Source organism: Daucus carota, chromosome 7 (genome assembly GCF_001625215.2).
Source record: "Daucus carota subsp. sativus chromosome 7, DH1 v3.0, whole genome shotgun sequence".
Classification (NCBI taxonomy): Eukaryota; Viridiplantae; Streptophyta; class Magnoliopsida; order Apiales; family Apiaceae; genus Daucus; species Daucus carota.
In genome coordinates this window covers 22,861,722-22,884,287 of record NC_030387.2, presented here as the reverse complement: position 1 = coordinate 22,884,287, position 22,566 = coordinate 22,861,722, and the positions used below count along the sequence as shown (strand labels likewise).

Here is a 22,566-nt window from a genome sequence, read left to right as displayed (position 1 = left end):
GAATACGGAAAAAAGAGAAAGAGTAGTAAGCTATTAAGCCAAAACATTTAAAAATTCGATCAGTATGATCAATTTATATTTGAAATAAATTTAAAATATAGACGATGAAATTATAAATGTTATACATCACCCGTGCCATCTAGCAAGCTATTATAAACCAAAACGCGTTAAATACCTACACTACTATTATAGAACAATGTAAATTCTACATAAATTAATAACAAATAATTCTGTATATTTACTATGTACACTGTACAATAAAATCAAAATTAGCTAGCGAAATTCAACGTTAATTACAAAAAACAAACCAGAACAACATGCACATGAAAGCCACTTATAAAACTGAGTAGCCGTTTCTGTACTCCATCTTATCTTCTACCCAAGTTTACTTTGTAAATGCCATATTATGCAATAGATCAGTATTGCCCTTGTTCCCTCTATCTGATTGTGCAGCCAGGATTTAACACAACCAGTTAAATTTTTTTCATAAGAAAATTGAAAAATGTCAAAAGGTTAGACTGACTAAAGTTTGTTGGATGCACAACAAGTACAGTATATCTAATTTCTCTCCTATATTCACCACTCGCTGAATTCTAATTCACCAAATTTTCTACAGAGACAGAAGAGGCATGCAAGAACAAGAAGATCATAAAGATTGTCTTTCAGGTCTGCCAGAAATCCTGGGGATTGGCACTGTATAATGTCCGATCCTGAATTTCAAGATTAGCCACATGATAATCGATGACCCGTGCTTGAATGAATTTACAAAATACCAAAACAGAAGGAAGCACCCACCAACTGCTATCATCCCTGCATTCACCGATATATCAACAAGTTAGCATGTTACTATTATTCAGCTTAGTCATGGACTATATCATGAAACTTAGTTTTAATGGAAAGGTAGTCCTTACATGTTCAAATTGAAGGACTGTATGTTTGAAAGTTTGTTGCTAGGTAAGAACTTTGCATTGTAATGGAAGATTCCGCATATGAATGCAACAACCTGTTACAAGCAGAAGAGAACGCCATTCAGGGATGTCACTCAGCATGACACATATCATTTAACAATAGTATCAGGTATTATTTGAAATGAACAAGGTCCTAAATCAATCAAGAAGCTGAAGAGACTGAGTCATGCTACCTTTAGTAGCAGATTATATTAAAGAAATTAATAAGATTTGCAATAATAAATTTAGCTGTGAAAATATAAAATGCTTGATAACCAAAAATTATAGTGAAAACATAAGTCTGTATTATGGGTCCATTTACTTGACTTTAAAAAAAAGCCAAGTTCCTGAGTCAATATGTGAGGTGGTAATCACCCAAACAACTTACCACATTTATTAAAGACGTGACATTCCACAGAGCATATACACGCGCGGGACCTGAAGAACGCTTAGGTCCATAACTAAACAAGGCATTTAGACCAGCTGGGAAGGGAAGTACTATGCCAAGCGGAAGAATAGACAAAACCAAAAAGAAATGCAACAGAGAACTTGAATAGAGCTGCAACAACATTAGCAAGACTAGGCTAAAATCTGCTAACAGCATCACAGATATGACCAATCCGACAACATCCTGCACCAATTCCAGATGAAGTATATAATCAGAAGTATGTTGTGAATAAATTACACAAAATTTAACTAATATGAATTTAAAAGTACCTGATGAGCAACTGGTTTAGTATTATAAAGTACAAAGGAGAAAGGGTAACATATTGTTTTCTTCTCCTTGACCATTTCTAAATTCTTTGCGTGTACAGTGGCACTAATCATTTTTTTATGAACCAAAAGTGGTTTGCTGATTCTTAATTGGCTTGTTGAATTCCTAGGAGAAGAATTGAGGAAACTGCATCAAAAAAAAACATACAAGGAAAAAAAGGTGAGAAGGGATAAATCTTTTAACAAAAAACAATCAAACAAATCACAGAAAATAAGAATATTACCGAGACTGCCTCTCAGGAGACGAAGATAAATCAGGCCTTCCAACTGAAGGTGCAGTTTCATTATCAGAATTACACATAACTAGTCCAAATTGGTAATACCCAGAAGCTGTGGGCTGAAAGCAGGACAGTTCAACTCTTACACCATGAGGTCTCAAAGTTGGATTCGCATATGTCTCAAGCCAGCTGATGACTGGTCGAAAAGTTTTGTTCAAATGTCCAAGTCGAACTAAACGTAATTGCGCATTTAGTCCAGCCACTAATCTATACCATATAGTGGATGGTATCGACTGCAATAAAGTGATATATTAACACTGCGACAAATTTCATATAAAACCCTATCGTTGAAAACACAAGAATTGCAGTGGTGCTGATAACAAACCTGGCTAATAAGGCTTGTCAAAATATTATCGCTGTAAAGAGTAAAAGGAGTCATGTAACTTCCATCTCCCCCAAATACTAAAGACAAAGGAAATCTTTGATGAAGGGGAGGAGGAAGATCATCTCTCTTCTCATCTCCACCAAGGAAAAAATCAACATATGCAAGCATTAGATCACTAGTTGTGGCAACCTGCAATGTAGCTGAAAACATCAACAGAGTGAAACAATAAATATATGTATAGGTTTCCTATTAAACACTGAAGACAATAAATCAATGTAAAGGTGTATTATAACAATTAATCAGAGTTACAACAAAATGAATCCAAGGGGAAAAAAATAAAAAGAATAGAATTTAGCAAAAAAAACAAAAAAAACTGAATAGAATACAAGAACGTGGCAACTTGAATAGCAAAAAGTCTGTAGCTGCACTAATCAGGGCATAAACAATTAATAAGGCAATGGTTGGAAAGGTGATTCTCTGAAGTCCCAAACAATTAGATAATTAGAAACTCATTGGAGTGCATGGACAATTGGACATAACATAGTTGCTGAAATCTTTTCCACTTTACCATGTACAACATATGCAGCTTAAAGAAAACTATTACCAGAAAATGTATAGTTCCACAGGGACCACAATAATACGTGACAACTCAGCTAAAATGTCATATATAAGAGCTATTTAAAGACATTCAGTTGGAAGGCTTCCAAGGAAGAAAATAACCTTGAGCCCCTCGTATAGAGCACGAGACCTGCATGAGCGCAAACACGAATGGTCATACTCTGATCGAACATATTCTCGTAGTGTATGGATTTTCTTTTTCCGACGCCACTGAAGCCATGACCAGGCAAGCGGGTACGCAAAAATTGAGATGATGCTGTATATTGATCCTTCCCACCATTGATATGCAGCTAAGTTATTTATCTCATCCACAAATCTGTTGAATGCATCCTCATAACTGCCAAGTAAATATATATTTCAACTTAAGGGAGGGAGAGGGCAATGGTGTGGGGGGGGGGGGGGGGGGGGGGGGGGGGGGGATCCTCAGAACTGCCAAGTAAACAGATAATTCAACTCGAGGGAGGGAGGGGGGGGGGGGGGGGGTGATCCTCTAGTATCAAGAGGATGGAGAGAGAGAGAGAGACGGCTTACACAATTTGTGCTACTTGTTCTGGAGGAGAATACGGGAGATGCCAAGGTTCGCTGAAACTGTTAGATCCCATGAAAAACATTCTATGAACATGACTCCGGGACTCCTCAGTTCTATTTGTTTCTAGAACCTACAAGTGAAAAACTATAACAATGACTAGAATGACACTTTTACTAGTGTGCTTTAACCAAAAATATAAAGTTCTCCAAGGATGGAGAGATAGAGATAATAACACAAGAAATCCCAGTGAGGACCTCATTTAAAGATTCCAAGAAAGGGAATGAACGATCTATTTGCAAACCATGTGTAGCTTGCACTATGCCCGTCAATTCATCCCCGCTAACAAATTTCATTCGAGCAACGCTGAGCACAATCCCTAAGAGAATGAGGAGGCTTAAGAGAATAAAACCAAATAACCATGGTCCACCAAAAGTATACATCAACTCTTCAAGAGCTGTATAGCAATGTGGCATGTGGTATCTCTCAGAAATACACTTGTAAGGGCACGGAGTATCTGCAACACCGCCTGCAACGAACAAGGACAAAAATTGAAATGCCAAAGTAACAGTAATTCCTTCTTTGTAGCATCAATAGATAATAATGTCATAAAAAGAAAAAAAACAGATTTCTGGTTCTTTTAACAATTACTAAAAAAGTCGGTTGCAATTCGATGGCCTTACATTACACGGAGTTTCAAAATGGTGGCTCTAGTTTTAATTTTGCATATCGTTGGCTAAAATATTTGATAAATGATAACAGAGTGGTTAAACATAAAAACTTACCAATCAGTGGCCATAAGTTATGCCGAGTTATAAAACGGTGGCGGTATTTTTTTCAATTTAACAAATATAATTCCAAAAATACTATATGAAAAATAGTCATATAGTAATTTTAAAAAAAAATTTGAGAACACATATTTTATTTTGAAGCCATAAGGTTATCAAGTTCGTGTTCAAGTCAAGTTCGATTTTGAAACTCAGCAAAAATTTGGACCACCGATTTACAAATTTGAAACTATAGTCATCATTTTGAAACTTGGTGCAAACTATCGCCACCAAATTGCAACTATTAACGTACACGGTTTTAATTTCATGCAATGCAAATTTATATGTGTGTGTGTGCGCGCGCGCGCAGAAATAACTTATATAGTAACTAATAGAAACCAAGAGAAACTTCTATACATGACATCACCCTCCCCCTATTTGTCCTCACCCATCCGGGGGCCAGCCCCGGCCCCACTCAATCCACCACCCCAGGCCCACTAGAGCCTCACCAAGACTCCTAACAAACCTCATACAACATACCAATGAGCCCCCACTAAGTCCCACCCAGGCCCATCGAAGGTCCACCTCAAGGTCCATTCCCAAACCCCACAACCCTTCTCATTCTCCTAGGTTCTATTTAACTTGTTTCCATTGGAGTAAGATCTTATATATATATATGTGGAGTTGGGTTCAATGAAGACCAAAATCTTTGGAGTCCTTAGAGACTACAAGATCTACCGTTAAAATAATTTGGCAATTAATGGACATGATTAAATATTTTTTGTCCTGCATTTCTAGTAATGTAATATTAATAATTTACACTATTCTTGTCCTGCATTTCTAGTAATGTATTATTAATATTCTTGTCCAGCATTTCTAGTAATGTATTATTAATATTCTTATCCTGCATTTCTAGTAATGTAATATTAATAATTTGTCCCGCATATTTGTGATATATCGAAGTGTTATTTTGTATTGCAACAAATACAATTCGTTGCAGGACAATGACAATGAGTTCAGTGCCAATCATAGCAATGCCCAACTACATCTTTGTTTTGTATGCAATTATTATTTTTATTTGATAGGATTTCGGTGATTGAACACCAATATTATGAAATTATTATTTTATATTATGCAGGATTTAGAAGTTTTGCTTGTCGTTCACCGATTTAGAAGTGCAGGACAGAATAAGGAGAGAAAACAAATGTGCAAGACAAATATCTGCAGCCCTTATATGAGTAAGAAATGGATGGCTATGATTAAGTCTCTAAAGCCTCCACATAAATCAATCTCCATAGAACTTTTTTCTCTCTCTCTCTCTCTCTCTCTCTCTCTATATATATATATATATATATATAGGCTCATGATCAAATAGAAACCACTCTTAAAATAAAAACTAGAAACCAATACAAGTTAGTGATATTCTCAGTACAATTTAGTGATATTCTCTTTAGGATTTAGTGATCTATGTTGCAAGAGTTAGTGAAAACTTGCAGAAACCGCCCAGAATTTCCATGTATGTTCCAAAAACTGCTCAAATCTCCAGATCTGTTCACGTTTTCGATTCAGATGGTGGTGACAGTGGTGGAGATGGTGGAGGTGAAGGTGGAGATGGAGGAAGGATGATTGTAGTGAAGGTGTGGGCGGCTTGAAGTAGAGGATTGGAGCGTTGCCGGAATAGTGGTGGCTCCGCCGTGTTTTGAAGTTGAGCCGAGGTGGAGAAAAAAGTATGAACGGGGCTGAAGGAGGTTGAAGCAGCGACCGAGATTGGGTTGGTGAAGATGGAGTGGAGATTGTGTTGTTAGAGATATAATGGAGGTGGAGGTGGAGATGGAGGGGGCGTGCGACGTAGAGGTGGTGGTGGTTATGGAGGAGGTGACGACGGAGGTGGTGGCAGTGGCGGTTGTGGAGGTGGGGTTGGTGAAGATGGAGGTGGAGATGGGGTTGTTTAAGAATTTAGTGTTATTTGCTTTACGATTTAGTTATATTTCAGCTTGGTTTTTAGTTTCCAGAATAAGGAGGTTTCTATTGGAGAATGACTATATATATATATATATATATATATAGGCTCATGATCAAATAGAAACCACTTTTAAAATAAAAACTAGAAACCAATACAAGTTAGTGATATTCGCAGTACAATTTAGTGATATTCTCTTTAGGATTTAGTGATATGTATTGCAAGAATTAGTGAAAACTTGCAGAAACAGCCCAGAATCTCCATATATGTTCGAAAAACTGCTCAAATCTCCAGATCTGTTCACGTTTTCGATTCAGATGGTGGTGACGGTGGTGGAGATGGTGGAGGTGGAGGTAGAGATGGAGGAAGGATGATTGTAGCGAAGGTGTGGGTGACTTGAAGTAGGGGGTTGGAGCGTTGCCGGAATAGTGGCGGCTCCGCCGCGTTTTGAAGTTGAGCTGAGGTGGAGAAAGAAGTATGAACGGGGCTGAAGAAGGTTGAAGCAGCGACCAAGATGGGGTTGGTGAAGATGGAGGTGGAGATTGTGTTGTTAGAGAAATAATGGAGGTGGAGATGGAGGAGGCGGGTGGCATAGAGGTGGTGGTGGTTATGGAAGAGGTGAAGACGGAGGTGGTGGCAATGGCGGATGTTGAGATGGGGTTGGTGAAGATGGAGGTGGGGTTGGTGAAGATGGAGGTGGAGATGTGGTTGTTTAAGAATTTAGTGGTATCTGCTTTAGGATTTAGTGATATTTCAGCTTGGTTTTTAGTTTCTAGACTAAGCAGGTTTCTATTGGAGTAAAACTCTCTATATATATATATATATATATATTTATATTTATATATATATTCAAATATTAAAAACGAAACAACTTAAATGGAAACCAAGAGAATCCCTTATATGACATAACCCACCCCTATATGTCATCACCCACCCCTTATATGAAATAACCCGCCCGAGACCCACCCGCGACCCCACCTTGGTGCCACTAGAGCCTCACGAAAGGCTCCCAATAGATCTCAGAATAGACCTCAGACACGCCAAGAGCCCTACTAGGCACCACCTTGGTCCAACTAGCCCCCAACCCGACCCCATTCAGGCCCTACTAGGTCCACTTCGGGGTCGATTCTTGGCCCCCACAACCCTTCCCTTTCTCATGATTTCTGTTTTACTTGTTTCTATTGAATTAAGACCACATATATATACATATATGTGTGTATGTTATTTTGCTTAGTTGTTTAGGACTTGATATAAGAATATTATTCATGATGTGCAGCCCTTCTCAAATTTTTTATAGTAATTTAGTAAGATAGCATGTACAAGAACAATTTTATTTACAAAAGAAAAGTAGTTGTTTATATTTAAAAGTCAAACCTTTAAGTTAAATACTCGTAGCAAGGTATCATTAGGATATATTATTTGTAAAATAACTGCAGTTGTGGAGAGATCGAACTATCAGGGAATCAGAAGTGTGGGGTATCCTTGTGGTTTTTTTCTTTTTTGGATGGTGCCATTTTCAATAATATTGGCTTTTCCAAATGGTTTTAGTGGTAGCATTGACAATACTCTCATCAGATATCAACACCATGGTTGTTACGTCGGTAAGTCGAGTCGAGTCGACCGAAGTGTCCGGCAAGTCGAGTCGTGACTAGTCGTGACTAGTCGTAGACTAGTCGACACTAGTCGACGAAGTATAAAATTAGTAATTTTATATATATCTACATATTCTACAATTCTACACACAACTGACTGCACAAATAGGATTAAAGGAAGCAAAGTAAACTAAGACAGAGATCATAATTAGGGTCAGTTGTGTCCCCCATTTTCTGTTATCCTGGAACATTGAACAAAAAACAAAAAACAAGTGTATTAATTCCAGTATCTGTTCTATAAGTGTGTGTGTATAATTGTGTGTAATATATATTGTTTGACTATGTGTATATATACATACAACTATTCTGTGTGTATATACATATATGACTCAGTGAGTCTGTGTATATATATGTGTTATGTATGTATATATGAGTGTGGGTACTCTGGTTTTACAAATAATATGAAGCATACCTGTGAAAATTTGAAGTTGGAGGCCACTGGAGGCGAATTAGGGCGACTGGAGGCCGATTGGACGGGTTTTTTTTTGCAAATCTGGGCTTTTTTTGCAAATCTGGAACCAGTCGGGTGACTGGGTCGACCAGTCGGGTCGACAAGTCGACCCAGTCGACCAGTCATGAACCAGTCGAGCGAAATACTTACAAACAGCCAGTCGAGGAGGCCAGTCGACCGTCCTCCACCGACTACTCGACTAGTCGTCGACTAGTCGCGACTAGTCGAGCGACGTAACAACCATGATCAACACTAAAAAACATTAGATAAGAAGTTTATGTTACCCGGACTCAGCTGAAAGTGTCCAAACTGGATACGTGTTCGAGTGTCGGACTCGGCAATATTCTGAAAATTTTACATGTTTTTGGCCTAAAACGAGTGTCAGAGTGTCCATATCCATGTCCGAATGTCGGGTGTCCGACACGGGTACTCGAGGCAAAATAAAGAGTACGGGTAACGTAGGGTCAAGAAGTTGTGAAATAACCTGATTAGGAAGAAGACGATGCAGACACACACTCTGATGAATATACATTGGTGATTGTTAATTTAAAGGATAAAGAGTATCAAAGGGAATTTTTCCTGATTTTTAGGGCTGTCAAAAAAGTCCGAAAAATCCGATATCCGTCCGAAAAATCCGCATTCGTATCCGAGATAAAGCGGATATTATCCGTATCCGAGACAAAGCGGATATTATCCGCATCCGAATCCGACAATTCAGGATACGGATACGAATATAGGCATATTCGTATCCGATAATATCCGAATCTGAAATTAAATATATATGATATTAAATATTATATATTATTATTATTATTCAATAACTATATAATATGTGTATTTATATATGTATACATAAAATAATATATTTATATAAATTTTGTATATTTTTAAAATATTATAGACATATATCATAATTTTATTTGAGTTTAATATTTTAAAGATAACAAATTTATATTGAAAGATTAATAAGATTAAAATTTTGAATTAATATAAACCTTCCTTAATGATTTTAATTTTTTTACTCAGTTTTTAAAAATCAATTTTTTATTTTTACTATTTTTTTATGATTTTTTAAAAATTTTAATAGAAAAATAAAAATTCTGATTAAAAATCAGATTCGGATCCGGATATTATCCGAATCCGGATAGTATCCGTCGGATCCGGATTCGGATATCATCCTTTAAAAAATTTCGGATTCGGATACGGATACGGATACAGATATGGATTTTCGGATCCGAATCCGGATATAAGCAGATCCGTATCCGAATTATCCGTTTGACACCCCTACTGATTTTTATGTAAAGAGAAATTCTCTTTAGTAGGAAGAGTCCGGGTAATGTTGGAAGAAGTTGTGAAAGAACCTGATTAGGAAGAAGACGATGCAGACACACACTCTGATGAATATACATTAGTGATTGTTGATTTAAAGGATAAAGAGTATCAAAGGGAATTTTTCCTGATTTTTATGTAAAGAGAAATTCTCTTTAGTACCGATTATGAAATTGGCTTTTCTCTCTGATGCCACTACATTATTTGCTTCTCAGCAGTGCCTATGTGACTATTGTTTTTCAAACAATAATACTTCTGTGGGTTTTTTTTCCAAACAATAGTACCCCTCCGTTTATCCAAACACTAAAATCAGATTCAAACCCTATTTAGGCGCTAATTTTAACAAATTACAGTTTAAAATAATGAAGAAAATAGACTTAAAAAAAACAGTACTATACTTAAGTACAAACTGTTATGGATGTTATTGTTAGATTATATTTTAATAATCTAATAATAACGTGCACTTACAAATTGAAGACGATTATTGCTCAAGAAATATCGTTTTCCTTATAAAGTTGAAAGTAAATGGCGGAGCAGACTCCTATAAGGAAGCAGACTACTAAAGAAGCAGGGGAAACCTCCGACGTTGAAAAAATTTGATTGGAATAAATGGGTGGGAATGGAGAGGACTGTGACAATGTTCTTGATAATGATAATGAAGGCAATTGATATGATAATGAAGGCGGGTATTATATTAAGTTTGTTTGTTATTGAAATAAACACCCTCAGGAAGAGATCAAGGACGACAAAGCACCTGCTAACTGCAAAATTAAGGCCGTTTATAAAGAGGCACCTGCCAGCAAACCTTAATTATTAACCGTAGCTATGTTGTCAAAACGTGTGGGCTTGTTGTGTGTGGTGGCAGTGGATATGAAATTTGCCTTTTGGCGATACTTTAAAAACCAATCCCTAAATAACATTATTTAACGAATGTAAACACTTGTTTGATGCTAAATGAATGCAAATATGCATAAGTATTTGGTAAAAACAAATTATTATTCTCTACTATATTTTGTTAAAATCGGCACTAAAATAAGGTTTGGATTTGATTTTAACGTTTGGATGAAAGGAAGGGTAGTATTGTTTGGAAAACAAAACCACCGAGGTATTATTCTTTGGAAAACAGAACCACAGGGGAACCACTGATAGAAGCAAATAAAGTAATGGCATCAGAGAGAAAGCAAATTCCAGTGGTAGTAAAGATAATTTCCCTTTAATATAAAAATATTCCAGGATAGTTTGCTAATTTCTTGATTTAGCTAAAACCAAGAGTAAAAGACTAACGAATTCAAAAGTTCAGGTGCACAATGAATATGTCGAAAATACGAAATAGAACCACTAGGAAAAGCCAATTACACAGTGGCCCCATTGAGAATATCCCTTGTATTTATGAGATTAAACATGAGACTTCATGGAGAATCATTGAGAGGGTCCAAGATCCTCTTTACTAATTAATATCTAAAGAGCATAATTTCCATAAGAATTTGTATATTGCATATACCATGATAAGCCTTTTACTTTTCTGCAGAGCCTAGTCAAGGCTTGAAGGTAGAGGTGATATAAGTTAAGCTGGGTATAGCGAATACAATATGAACTCTTAATAAAAACGTGGTAAATGCAAGGCCAAAGAAATACTTCAGACAATAGGAAAGTCGCACCGAAATCAATATACCTCGAACAGCAACATATTTAGCACGGCGAGGAAGCTCAGTAGGTGGGCACTCAAGACAATGGGCCTTGTCAGATCCAGTGACATTCTTAAATGTGCCTCTTGGACATTCCTGAAAAGATGCTCTTAGAATAAGCAGGACAATTATCTGTAAACTAGGGAAGGAAACATGGCAGAGAGCCTATGGCTAAATATTTTTCCATGTGCTATAAATTAAGTAGTTACCTACTATCACAGAAGCTAGTACAACAAAAGACGACATAATTGCTTCCAACTCACCAACTTAAGAGAAGGCGCTTTTAGTTTCCATGTAACTTGCATTTTTGTTGTAATTCAGAATTTAATTTTGCAACAATTGATTATTGTCAAGACCTCAAATCTAAAATATAATTCTTATTTAATTAAATACAAAACATACATACACATATGCATAAGTTGCAACAGGTATAGGTGCTATTTGACACTGAATGAAAAGTGCACTGCTTCAGTTAACCAAGTGGATGACAATTGTTTTATGACTTTCAATTTCCCACATACTTTGTCTTGATTCATTCAGGCTCTTTTACGCCTACACTTCATCGAAGTCTACCGATTCACTTAAAAAAATTCTACGCTTTAAATTCACAATAAATCAAAACAATTGAACTCTTAACTGTCCAATCATTCAGCTATAACCTCATTACATTCCATCCTACTCTGTCCAATTTTTTATTAATTATTTCCTCATACCAAGCTGTGTAATTTCATGCATTACCTAACAGGTTTCTTTCTCAGCCCTCTCTGGTATTGGGATGTCTAATTTGCTTCATCTCTTTTCTGCACCAACTATAAACCACTATGAACTTGATGGCTAACTAATATCCATTCGGTCAAATAATGTACACTAATATATAAGTTAATTTGTAATTTATAAGCGTTCAACATTATGTATTGGTTTATTGCAATTTATAAGCGTTCAAAATTATGTATTTAACACGTTACTTCCCCTTTTATGCCTGGTTTGTATTTATCTTATTTGTGAAATTATTAAGATGATTTTCAGGATTTCTTAATGAAGGCAGAATATTGTATTAATAAGTGAAGATACAGTGACCTGTCGTGGCAAGTCAGCGAGATCATGTAAAGAAACAAATCAGTTAAGAAGCAAAAATTGTGCAAGGGATAAGTCACCAAGATGATTGTAATTCAGAATTAAAAAAATCTTTGTAATTGATTTCCTTTTGTAATTGGACCTGCTAGGCTCCTAGCATAGACATCTTTTACTTGTAATTTAATTTTTTTATTAAGGCTTTTGAAAATTAATTTAATTGGTAAGATTTATACAAAATAATTTTTACAACTTCTAAATAATATATGATTCGAAATTACTGGTTGTCTATATATTGAATGCTTATGTGTTTATTTTTTAGTAGAGATTGATTACACCATAATTTTTCTATTTAGCCTACGAATCGGTTCTTTCAATTTGTTAATTGATAATTTTTTTTTAATGCTAGTTTAGATTTTTTTCGTTCGATTTTTAAAATTAAAAACTTGATTTGCGCTCTCCGTGGTTCGACCTGTACTTGCCCCACATATGCCAATGCCTTGCAGTATTTTGTTACTTTACAGATTTTTCTCTCAACATGCACCGCCCTCAAATGAGAGTTCACTCACCTGAATTCTATCTCCTACCACTAAGGTGTATGCTGTCTAACCGTCCTGTTCGTCCACCCAGTATACTATGGAGCTCCATTTACTACAATAATACCAAACAGATAAGGCTTTTGAACTTGGCCTTCCACTTACTCTATCTTCTAGGAGCCTTAATTATGATGGTCTTGATTCGAAAATAGTTTTGGTACTTGGTAGTATGGAGAATTAAATGCTGCACATAGAAAAATACAGTACTTGTTTGAAAAAACCTATGAGTACAAGAACACAGCATAGACATTGATATATCTATTTTTTTCCAGTGATGGGTAAACAGCAGAGATGAAATTCTCATAAATTGCAAACCAACCCAGTGTGACAGACATTATCAAAAACATTCACTGCTGTTTTTCAATCAGTGCATAAGCCTCATGCATTAATAACAAGCAATCACTTGACCATCACGTTACACGTATATGACCTCAATTCATTTAGAGTAAGCATTATATAGCTGACTCTCAAGTGTGGGGTCAAAAATATGCACAGATAGAAATCATCTTAATCAAAATTTGGGAGAAAATAAGAGAGGTAAAACTACCTGACAGAAAATGCCATAAAGCCCTTTAGGACAAGATTTCCCACTGAGACTCCCGTTTTCACCACCATATCCTAGACCTTTACCTGATCCTCCTCTGCCATATGTAAGATTCGATATTTTTTTAAAAAAATTGAACAGGAAAACAGTGGACATCTAAGATAGAACTCCATCAGATCCCAAGTTGAAAGAAAACTTAGACACTTAAAATGTCTTTTTGATTCTATTGATTTTGATTGCTTGGAAGAGCAGGTGTTGGCTCGCCTAACACGTCAGGCATGACGACAGACAACTATTAATAATTTTACATGCATCATGAATTAATTCATTAGATGCATAAGGCTATAGCATGATTAACTGTTGCCGAACAAAAGTTGCAAACAGCATTTCCTTTCGACCTACACCCTATGTGCTATATTAGTTTCTATTTTAAGTCTACATTTGCTCAATATTTCGCTTATGCACATTGTACTACATAACTGTAAATTGAAAGGAAACTGTACTGGCCCAGAGACTAAGGTTGTGTTTTTAGTTTTTGTTAGTTTTATCTAGTGTAGAGTCATCGAACATGTAACTTCTCACCTAAAACTTATACAATTTAAACTCCCTAGTGGTTTTGCAGATATCATTAAATTGACTCTTTTCACAACCTCGAGTTTATTAAAACTTGTGGAGGCATAACTTCCAAAATTAAAACCAAACACACTAGATTATATGTGGTGTAATCTACAACTATTTAGAACATTCATAAAAATTGTAAATTGTAATACTAAAACTCAAGGAAAGCCTTAACACAGTTTATTAGAGAAGGAGATTAAGCTAAGGTGTGTTAGCTATATGCACTACACTGAAGTGTCAAAAAACTAGATCATATCAGTAACAATGAATATTTCATCAGATGCAAACCTGACGTTTATGGCTCCTTCTCCAGTTGATACAGGCAGGTATTCATCGCCAACGCTGATGTCAGCCCAATGGAAGTGAACCCGACCACCACCTCCACCACCACCATCAACACTGCCATGTCCGCCATTTGTTGAGATAATTGAAGAGTCACCCAGGACTATGGAATTAAGAAACAAAAGGATAGTTCCCCCTGATCCACCACCTCCATTGCTCAAGACAGCAGTTTGCATGCCGTGTTGATTTACAATTTTTTCTCCATAGCTTTCTCCGTCAGCTCTAAGGGAACCGTCAATATACAAACTTGACAGCGAGTGCTCCAATGAACCCATCACTATAACAGAAAATAAGTTTTACCGCAATCAAATTATGAAACATAGAAGCTGAACTTTAGAAGCAATAATTATCAGCATAGCTCATGAAGACTATATTAGTTCTTTAAAAGATTGTTATTATTTAGTGCATGGACAAATTAGAAATGCTGTGTTCAGAATCATATCGTAACATCTCTTACTCTCCTTTACATTTTACATAAGCTCTTAGCCTCCTGTTACAAGACTTATCCATTTGAAGGATACTTGAATGCTATGTGGCCACTCCCCCATAGATATATACAAACCAATCCTAATATAAAGACCAGGTACTATTTGTAAGCTTTGCAGACTAGATAAACTCCATATCTGACATCACAAAACTAGGGAGCAGTTTCGTTAGTTGCAGATATCACAGGAATATACTAATCAAGTGCTCTAGTACAGGATCCAACAAAGATGTCTGTAATACGAAAGATATGATATGCTTGATGTATATCTAAATATGCAAAAGAATGTTTATTAAAATTCATATAAGTCCTGGAGAAAGTCCACTGTGACAAAGTAAAGACTTTGTCCAACACTACCACCTTAAAGACATTTATCTCGTAAAAGTAGACATCCCAAGTGACATTCTATTATATAGATCATAACATTAATATATGCATATTAGCCACTAGGTCACTCAGATATTTCTAATTTTGCCTTCATTTACCAGAACTTGGACAAAACTCAAAAAGTGAGGCAGACATAAGCACCAAATCAAAAAACTTACCAATTATTCCACCACCTGCAGTTGAACCAGGAAGACTGATATTTCCACTTCCACTACCAAGTTCACAGGGCAAATCAGCATTCCCATAAGTAATACCACCCTCGATAACGCTTCCGTTGTAGTATCCATCCCCTCCCTTTCCACCATGTCCTCCACCACCCCCAAAACCATTGCTCAACAATTTTCCACTACCCACACCAGCTATACAACCTGTGTTGCGTAAGTATCTTGTGTAAAAGACATAATTTTTCTTTAAGGTGTGGGATATTAAACCACCAATACCAACAAAATAGATAGGACTTCTCAATTTTAACTTTTAAGTTCTTAAATGTTCTACTTAAAGTTGAGATAGAGGGATACCAAGCCCAGTTGCACTTATTGCTCCAGACGATTCAACATTTACGGTTCTAACCCAGTGAAAATGAACAACGGATCCTTCTATTTTACCTTCAACGTTAACATCTTCAACTCTACATATCTGCATGATATAATTAAAAAATAGAGATCCAATTATAAGAAGTGAAAAGCACACCTTGGCACTCTAATGTGCACATCTCTGACTATATTAAACTGAAATGAGAAGCAAGAGAAGTTAACTATCAGATATTATTATATAAATATGACACCTGAACAGTGAATGGCAATGAAGAGTTCACGTTGCAATCTTCTGGTGGATGAATTAATTCAATAGGGCAATCCTCGCGCTCACAATATAGCATAGACGTACTGCTGGATAAAGACTGTTACCAACTGACTGCCGAAGTCATATACATGATTTATCTTGGATAATATATATTTTTCAGACCTACCTGTTATTACTTGCATTCTTCAAGGGACCTCTCAGAGTAGATCCAGGACCAACCTTTATGACAAAACAGAACTAGCACGGTGAGATATATGACTAAAATACACTTGTTCCTTCAGAGGTTTAAGAAGACTACTCAAAGAATCAATATACAAGAACCGAACTTCATCTAATAAGCTGCGGTCCAAAAACAAATATACACTCTATCAATATGGGACTTCTTTATACTGTTTATAATAAAGAAAGGCCTTCTGTAAAAGTTTGGGCAAATTTCATTTCTAAATAAAGGAAATCAAATAACAGAGTTGAACAAAATGATATACTTAGCAATCACAAAATAAATCGATTATACGTACATTAATATTGTAGAATAGTGATAAAACCAAGCGCTGAGCTTCAACAACATCACCAGGTCCAGACAAGTTTAGTGAACCTTGCCCATGAAGTCCTAAATTGGCATTTGATTGGATCAAAGATGATCCCTAACAAGCACATAGACACCAGTTAAATATTCCACAAGATAAGAATATGAGGATGATACTTAAATAACAAAGAGCAAGTTACCCGTAACACCACTATATTGCTGGCTTCAAGCATGGATGTGGCAGCTATAGCATCACCATCACCATCTATAAGCATTTGGGAATTCCACATTAAGTAGACTTTAACAGACATTCGCAAGGCCCCGTATACCTATTATTAATTAAAAGATATGTAATCCAGATATTCCAGAGACTGACACCATGAAGCCGAATCATGTTAAAACAAAAAACAAAAATTTATAGCTCATCAGGTGCATCGTGCAGGTAATAAATTAAATAGTCAGCAAAGATCCATTTGTACTAAACGATGCCTTCTTGATTTGTTATTTCTTTGGTTCTGACAACACAAGGCAATTAATAAACAGCAGGAAATTCTTAGACACTAGTATAGTGAAACCAACTCCTTTGGAGTTTGGACAACGGGCTTTACTTGGTTCAAAGTAAATTGCATTTACTTGGTTCAAAGTAAATTGCATTTACTTGGTTCAAAGTAGACATGCTATACAACTTTCAAATGGCAATTGAACACTCAAAAGTTGTTCAGCTACGAATTAAAACAAAAGAAAATGAAGAAACACTGTCAAGGACAGATACTCATAGGAATAAGAATAAGCTGAAGGTTCAGCAAACAGGTTTTATGCTGCCATAAATTTAAGGAAAAGGCTACATATATTATCCCGTATTCCCGTCTTAGATGTTTTTTCCAGATGGGGGATACTATTTAGAGTCTCTATTCCTATTCTTTTCCAGGTGGTGGTGCAAGCGACCAGATTTTGCTTGTAATTATTGTACCATCATACAAATAAAGAAACAAGCATATCTAGGAACATAGTCTAGAATCTGTAACAAGAACCCGAAGGAGGCCAAAAATCAAATGAGTACACATTGGTTAAAAACATAATATATTGTTTAGTGTAATCTAATTATGCCAAATTCAAAACCAGAAATTAGTGTCTCTTGCTTGCCTTGATCATTGAGTCGCTTAACAAAACCTCATCTGCAATCAACTCGTATTCTGATAGTGCATAGTGTGGAAGTCCAAAGCTTAAAACTGCACCACAGGACAAGCTAAGTTGTCCTCGAACCTATATAATATATTAGAATGTAAACCGATCACAACAAGAAAATAATAAAAGAGTGCCAGTAATAAATTAGATAACGCAAAATATCTAGCTATACATCTTCTTGACCAAGGTGACATACAAGTATATAAACAACCACTATATATAAGTAGCTACCCCAACTTCTTATTTCACCTCAAGTACCTGTCTACACTCGACACGGGTTGGACACTCGAACAGGGAATTTCACTTATTTTAGGGTAATAATTTAGAAGTTATTTAAAATATTGGCGAGCTTAACACTTGGTCACATATCCATGTTGAACTCCTTCAGATGGCTAGATGAGTCTGGGTGACAAAAGAAGCAAATATCTGCTAATATGTCCCTTGACAAAGCTAAACACTGGAAATACCACAAAACAGGTAAACAAAGGGGAAAATATAAAGTAGGTGAATGACAGAAGAGCCAAAAATACTTGTGTCTCACACTTTATAGGACCTTGTTTAAAGAGGCAAAGTAATGTAAACCCTTGAAGGCGTTAATAAATGATAATATTGCACATACTAAGCCTCTACTTGGATACCTACTCTTCCATAACCTTCTCTATTAAAAGAGAAAAAACATAATACATGGGTCAACAAAGTGTGTCATGACTAATTAATAGTGTGCAGGACATGTTGATGGTATACATCTCCAACAAGAGCCTTGCTGCACCAACAACAGTATCTTTGCATGCATAGATTCTTAATGAAGACGATGTCACCCATCTAGTTACCTGCATTCGACTCCAAAGAAGAGGTGCTGCAGCTCGGGCACAATTTTCTATATAAACATTGGTCAAAAGTGGCTGATATGGGAACTCCATAAGTAGTGTATCGGTTTCCGTTGACATATTGTGATTGCTGACTGTAAGTTTCCGGGGGCGAGTATCATAAAATGTCCCTGCAGCACCGGAGTTCCCAGAACAACCATAACTGAGCCCTCCTGCAAACATATATAGAGAGCTTTATTATGGAAAAAAACACAAACAAAAACCAATAACTTACTTTACTTCATGCCAACCACAGAAATCAACACAATCAACACTTAAGGATGCAAAGAACATAAATAATAATAAGCTTATGACCTGAGATACTGCTAGAAAGAGATGAGAGATGTTCAATGCAAACTATAAGTTTCACTATTCACATTATGCTGGCAATTGAACTGAGAAAAGGGCACTGGGGGAGACACGATTGTCAAGTCAAACTGTTCGATTATGACAGGGAAAGAAAATAGAACATTTACACATGAGCAGAAAAAGTTACATATCTCTAATTTTTTTAAAATTCACCTTTGAATATGAGCGTAAACCTACATAACAATAGTTACTTACAATCACTCGACCATTCTGTCTGAAGGAGTGTTGTGCAATTGGTACATCATTATATATTTAACCTCTATTTTGTGGCTCGGAACTCATCAATCCAACAGGAAAAAAAAGTCCTTAATAAATTGTACATCTTAATCTGCAGGTAAGAGTGATCCATTTAACATAATATAGATCCTACTTATACTCAAGGTTACGAACTTACGATCATAATATTGTTTATACAGTTTAGAATTAGGTGTGCCTAGTTTACTAGCAATACTGTATGATGTGACTGTATTAGAGAGGCATTACATTCTTACATAAGCATTACCACAAAGTAAATGAGTATATATTTTCTACTACATACCTTCAATAAGCCTACATATGTAATCAGTTATTTATAGACATAGCATTAAACCATATGGAATTTAAAACTCAAGTAATTATCACACACGTCATTCCATGCAGACCCATGAAGAGCAAGCCCTTACAAAGAAATACACTTCATGAATAAGTTAAGGACCAACAGCAAAAAATTAATTATCAAATACTGAATTGACATCATCACTTGTGACACTAACTACTGGCCACGCATACTGACTACAGTAAATGAAATATCTCTAATATATAGACTTACCATGAAATAGATATATGGGATTACCACGAACAGCGAAGATATCAACAGAAACTCTTCCACCGCTTCCTCCAGCAAACCCATTACCTCCCGATGCACTTAGTCTGCCATTACCGGTCCTGCCCTTAATCAAAAAAACAGTTAAATATGGAGAGAAAAACCAAAGTAATACCTAAAGACATTCACCAAAAAAAAAAAATTGGTATTCATGACTGTAAGTGTTCTTAGATTTAGTAGTTACTGCTACACGAACAAGCAACTGCCATTGGATATGCATTCAATATCAATTATAGATCAGTTTCATAGCATTCTGAACGTGATGAAGCCAGTTAGTCTAGACATTAAGTCTGTATAGAATTATAAATAGGTGGAAAAGTGAAAATATGTCCAAATATTATGTAGTCATCTCAAGTCAATTAATACTACCTAACTGTAGAGAGAAGAGCAGCTGACCACCTCTCAAAACTTGTGGTTCCATTTTTTTTCTTTAGAAGTAGTTATCAAGCATATCCTAATATAATTGCTACATACAAATATATGTACATAAATTTTAAATCCTAGATGTTGATATCTGCTTATAAACCAGCGTAATGATTATTTTGTTTTTAGAATAGGTATGTGCTACTATTATGTCAGTTCAAGTGGACCTTTTTACATGCAAACTCTATCAGAAAGCAAATGACGACAAAAAAGAAAAAACTTAACTAACCAGCATCTCCTCCAACATAAAAATCTATGACCAAGATATGTTTATTGATATTACAAACAGGCGAAAAGATAAAAAAGAAAAAATAATAAGAATTAGGACTTCACTTCATTGTATACCTCTCTTGTACTGAATTTTATATCAAATCTGCAAATAAACGCATCAGACAACCAATTGCGGCTTTAATCAACAGCTATTGACCCTACATTATTCTGCTTTCTATTAGCAATTATCCATAATTCATTTTTAGGAAATGTATACTTAAGCCTGAATATCTTAACTAAAGATGAATTCGCAGTTTACAAATCTCAGGATTTGCTTCATAAGAAGAGTATCCCATAGTCCCTATTATCAATTTATTAAGACCTAAAAATGCTTTCAAAACAAACTTTAAAGGTCTAAAAGGAATAATTTAACTCCAGCGTCAGAGTAAGCCAACCTAACTCTTTGAATACAATGTTCAGAAGATATGATTTGAATATCTAAACACTATGAAGACGCACACACGCATTTTCTACAATCAACTACAGAATTTTTGTAACCATATGAAACACATAATTTTAATTATAAAAGCAATGACAAACTGAAGTATCAATACACTAATGACTAAAAAACTATACTGCATCACAACAAGTAAATCTTAAGAAAGAAAAATTACATATCATGTGCCACGATGTAAATGCTGCCACCGGACCCTCCTCCGCCTTTAACACCACCATCACCTCCATCAGCTAGCAAACTCCCTTGAAAATCAAAGACATTCTTGACTTCAACCCGGATCCTGCCACCTCCTTCCCCTCCATAATCCTCATCGTTACTCGTGGTTCCACCTTTACTCCCATAACACCCCGGTTTAGCCAACGATTCCCACCCATAAGGATCCCCACCCCAAACATCCGACGGCAACTTGTCATTATCCATAACACAACTAGCTCCCCTCCCACCGTACCCTCCCCCTGCACCCTGAGCACCATCAGGTCTCCCACTGGTATGATCAGGAGGCGCACCAGCCAGTCCCGTAACATTCACCACCGAATCATTAAACAAACTAACATTTTTGGCAACGACATGAACACTTCCAGCAATAATCACCGAACCTAACCCTAACTTAAAATCACCGCTGACATTGACAGTAACTTCACATCCTAGCCTAGGGCAACTCAACCTCACTCCAGGATGAATAATTAAATTACCTTCACCAAAAATATAAATATTGCTAGTGAAATAAAGATCGTGAGTGAGCTCACAAGAGGTGTATAACGATCCTGTTCCGTTTAATCCGTCTTTGCACGATAACGGCGGAGGTAACGGCGGTAAAGACGGCGGTGGCGACGGCGGCGAGTAATCCCCGTGAAACAGTGCCGGAAAATCATCAACGGCCGATGTGTATATACAAATTTGGAGGATGTGTAAGCATAGTAGATATATTAAGAGTGAATATGATGTAGACATCGGAGAAGGAATATAATCATCAGTTTGAATTCAGATTTTGTGTGTTTATTTGTATTTATGATTAAATTGGAATTGAAATGGTTTAGGAAAATGTAAAGAGAGGAAAGTGCAGAGAGAGACTGTGGGCTCGGTTGCTCTACAATCTACCCGGAGAGGAGTAGTATTCTTTAGTGCTCATTCTTACCAGGAGTGACCCCGGAGCTAAAATTACGACTCGGTGGTCCCACGTTTCCGGGCCCCGATTTTACTGTGGATATCGTTTTGTTTTTAAATTTTGGAATTACATGGCCCCCGTAAGTTAGAGTTTTGGGACAAAATTAGATGTTTGGCTTGTCTTAGAGGTCCGTTAAAATTAGTGTTTGGTGGTTAGCCGATTGGAATAGAGATTTAATTTTTTTTATTGTTTTTTTTTGTCATAAAACGGTTGTATTATACCAAGATTGGAAGTTACAATATCCGGATGGACAGAGTTTCCTTCATTCAAGAAGGTATATCATCTAAC

General features: G+C 36.2%; 1 protein-coding gene across 3 annotated transcripts; it reads right to left on the bottom strand.

Moving 5' to 3' along the window:
- Positions 1 to 167: 167 nt before the first annotated feature.
- On the bottom strand, positions 168 to 22,247 carry LOC108196064 (uncharacterized). Of its 3 annotated transcripts, none has more exons than XM_017363150.2 (22): positions 21,271 to 22,247; positions 19,910 to 20,025; positions 18,697 to 18,905; positions 17,825 to 17,944; positions 16,882 to 17,010; positions 16,674 to 16,799; positions 16,322 to 16,374; positions 16,139 to 16,241; positions 15,873 to 15,990; positions 15,513 to 15,722; positions 14,430 to 14,760; positions 13,527 to 13,620; positions 11,300 to 11,408; positions 3,726 to 3,997; positions 3,474 to 3,601; positions 3,045 to 3,258; positions 2,325 to 2,513; positions 1,946 to 2,232; positions 1,665 to 1,848; positions 1,336 to 1,578; positions 912 to 1,003; positions 168 to 810 (listed from the first exon to the last, which is right to left on the bottom strand). In XM_017363150.2, the coding sequence occupies exons 1-22, from the start codon at positions 22,062 to 22,064 to the stop codon at positions 663 to 665; spliced, it is 4,269 nt and encodes a 1,422-aa protein (XP_017218639.1). In that variant the 5' UTR covers positions 22,065 to 22,247; the 3' UTR covers positions 168 to 662. The 3 variants fall into 3 exon arrangements, with proteins under 3 accessions (XP_017218639.1, XP_017218637.1, XP_017218638.1); XM_017363148.2 differs by having other exon boundaries at positions 3,045 to 3,279; positions 21,271 to 22,246; XM_017363149.2 differs by having other exon boundaries at positions 3,045 to 3,279; positions 16,139 to 16,238; positions 21,271 to 22,246.
- Between the last annotated feature and the right edge of the window lie 319 nt (positions 22,248 to 22,566).

What these genes read in the sequence shown, in the direction of transcription:
- LOC108196064 (XM_017363148.2), bottom strand. Translation starts at nt 22,064, where the DNA reads ATGTCTACATCATATTCACTCTTAATATATCTACTATGCTTACACATC. An exon ending in TAAATATGTTGCTGTTCGAG is followed by an intron (nt 3,998 to 11,299) that starts GTATATTGATTT and finishes TGTTCGTTGCAG; the next exon opens with GCGGTGTTGCAGATACTCCG. An exon ending in TCTTGGAATCTTTAAATGAG is followed by an intron (nt 3,602 to 3,725) that starts GTCCTCACTGGG and finishes TTTCACTTGTAG; the next exon opens with GTTCTAGAAACAAATAGAAC.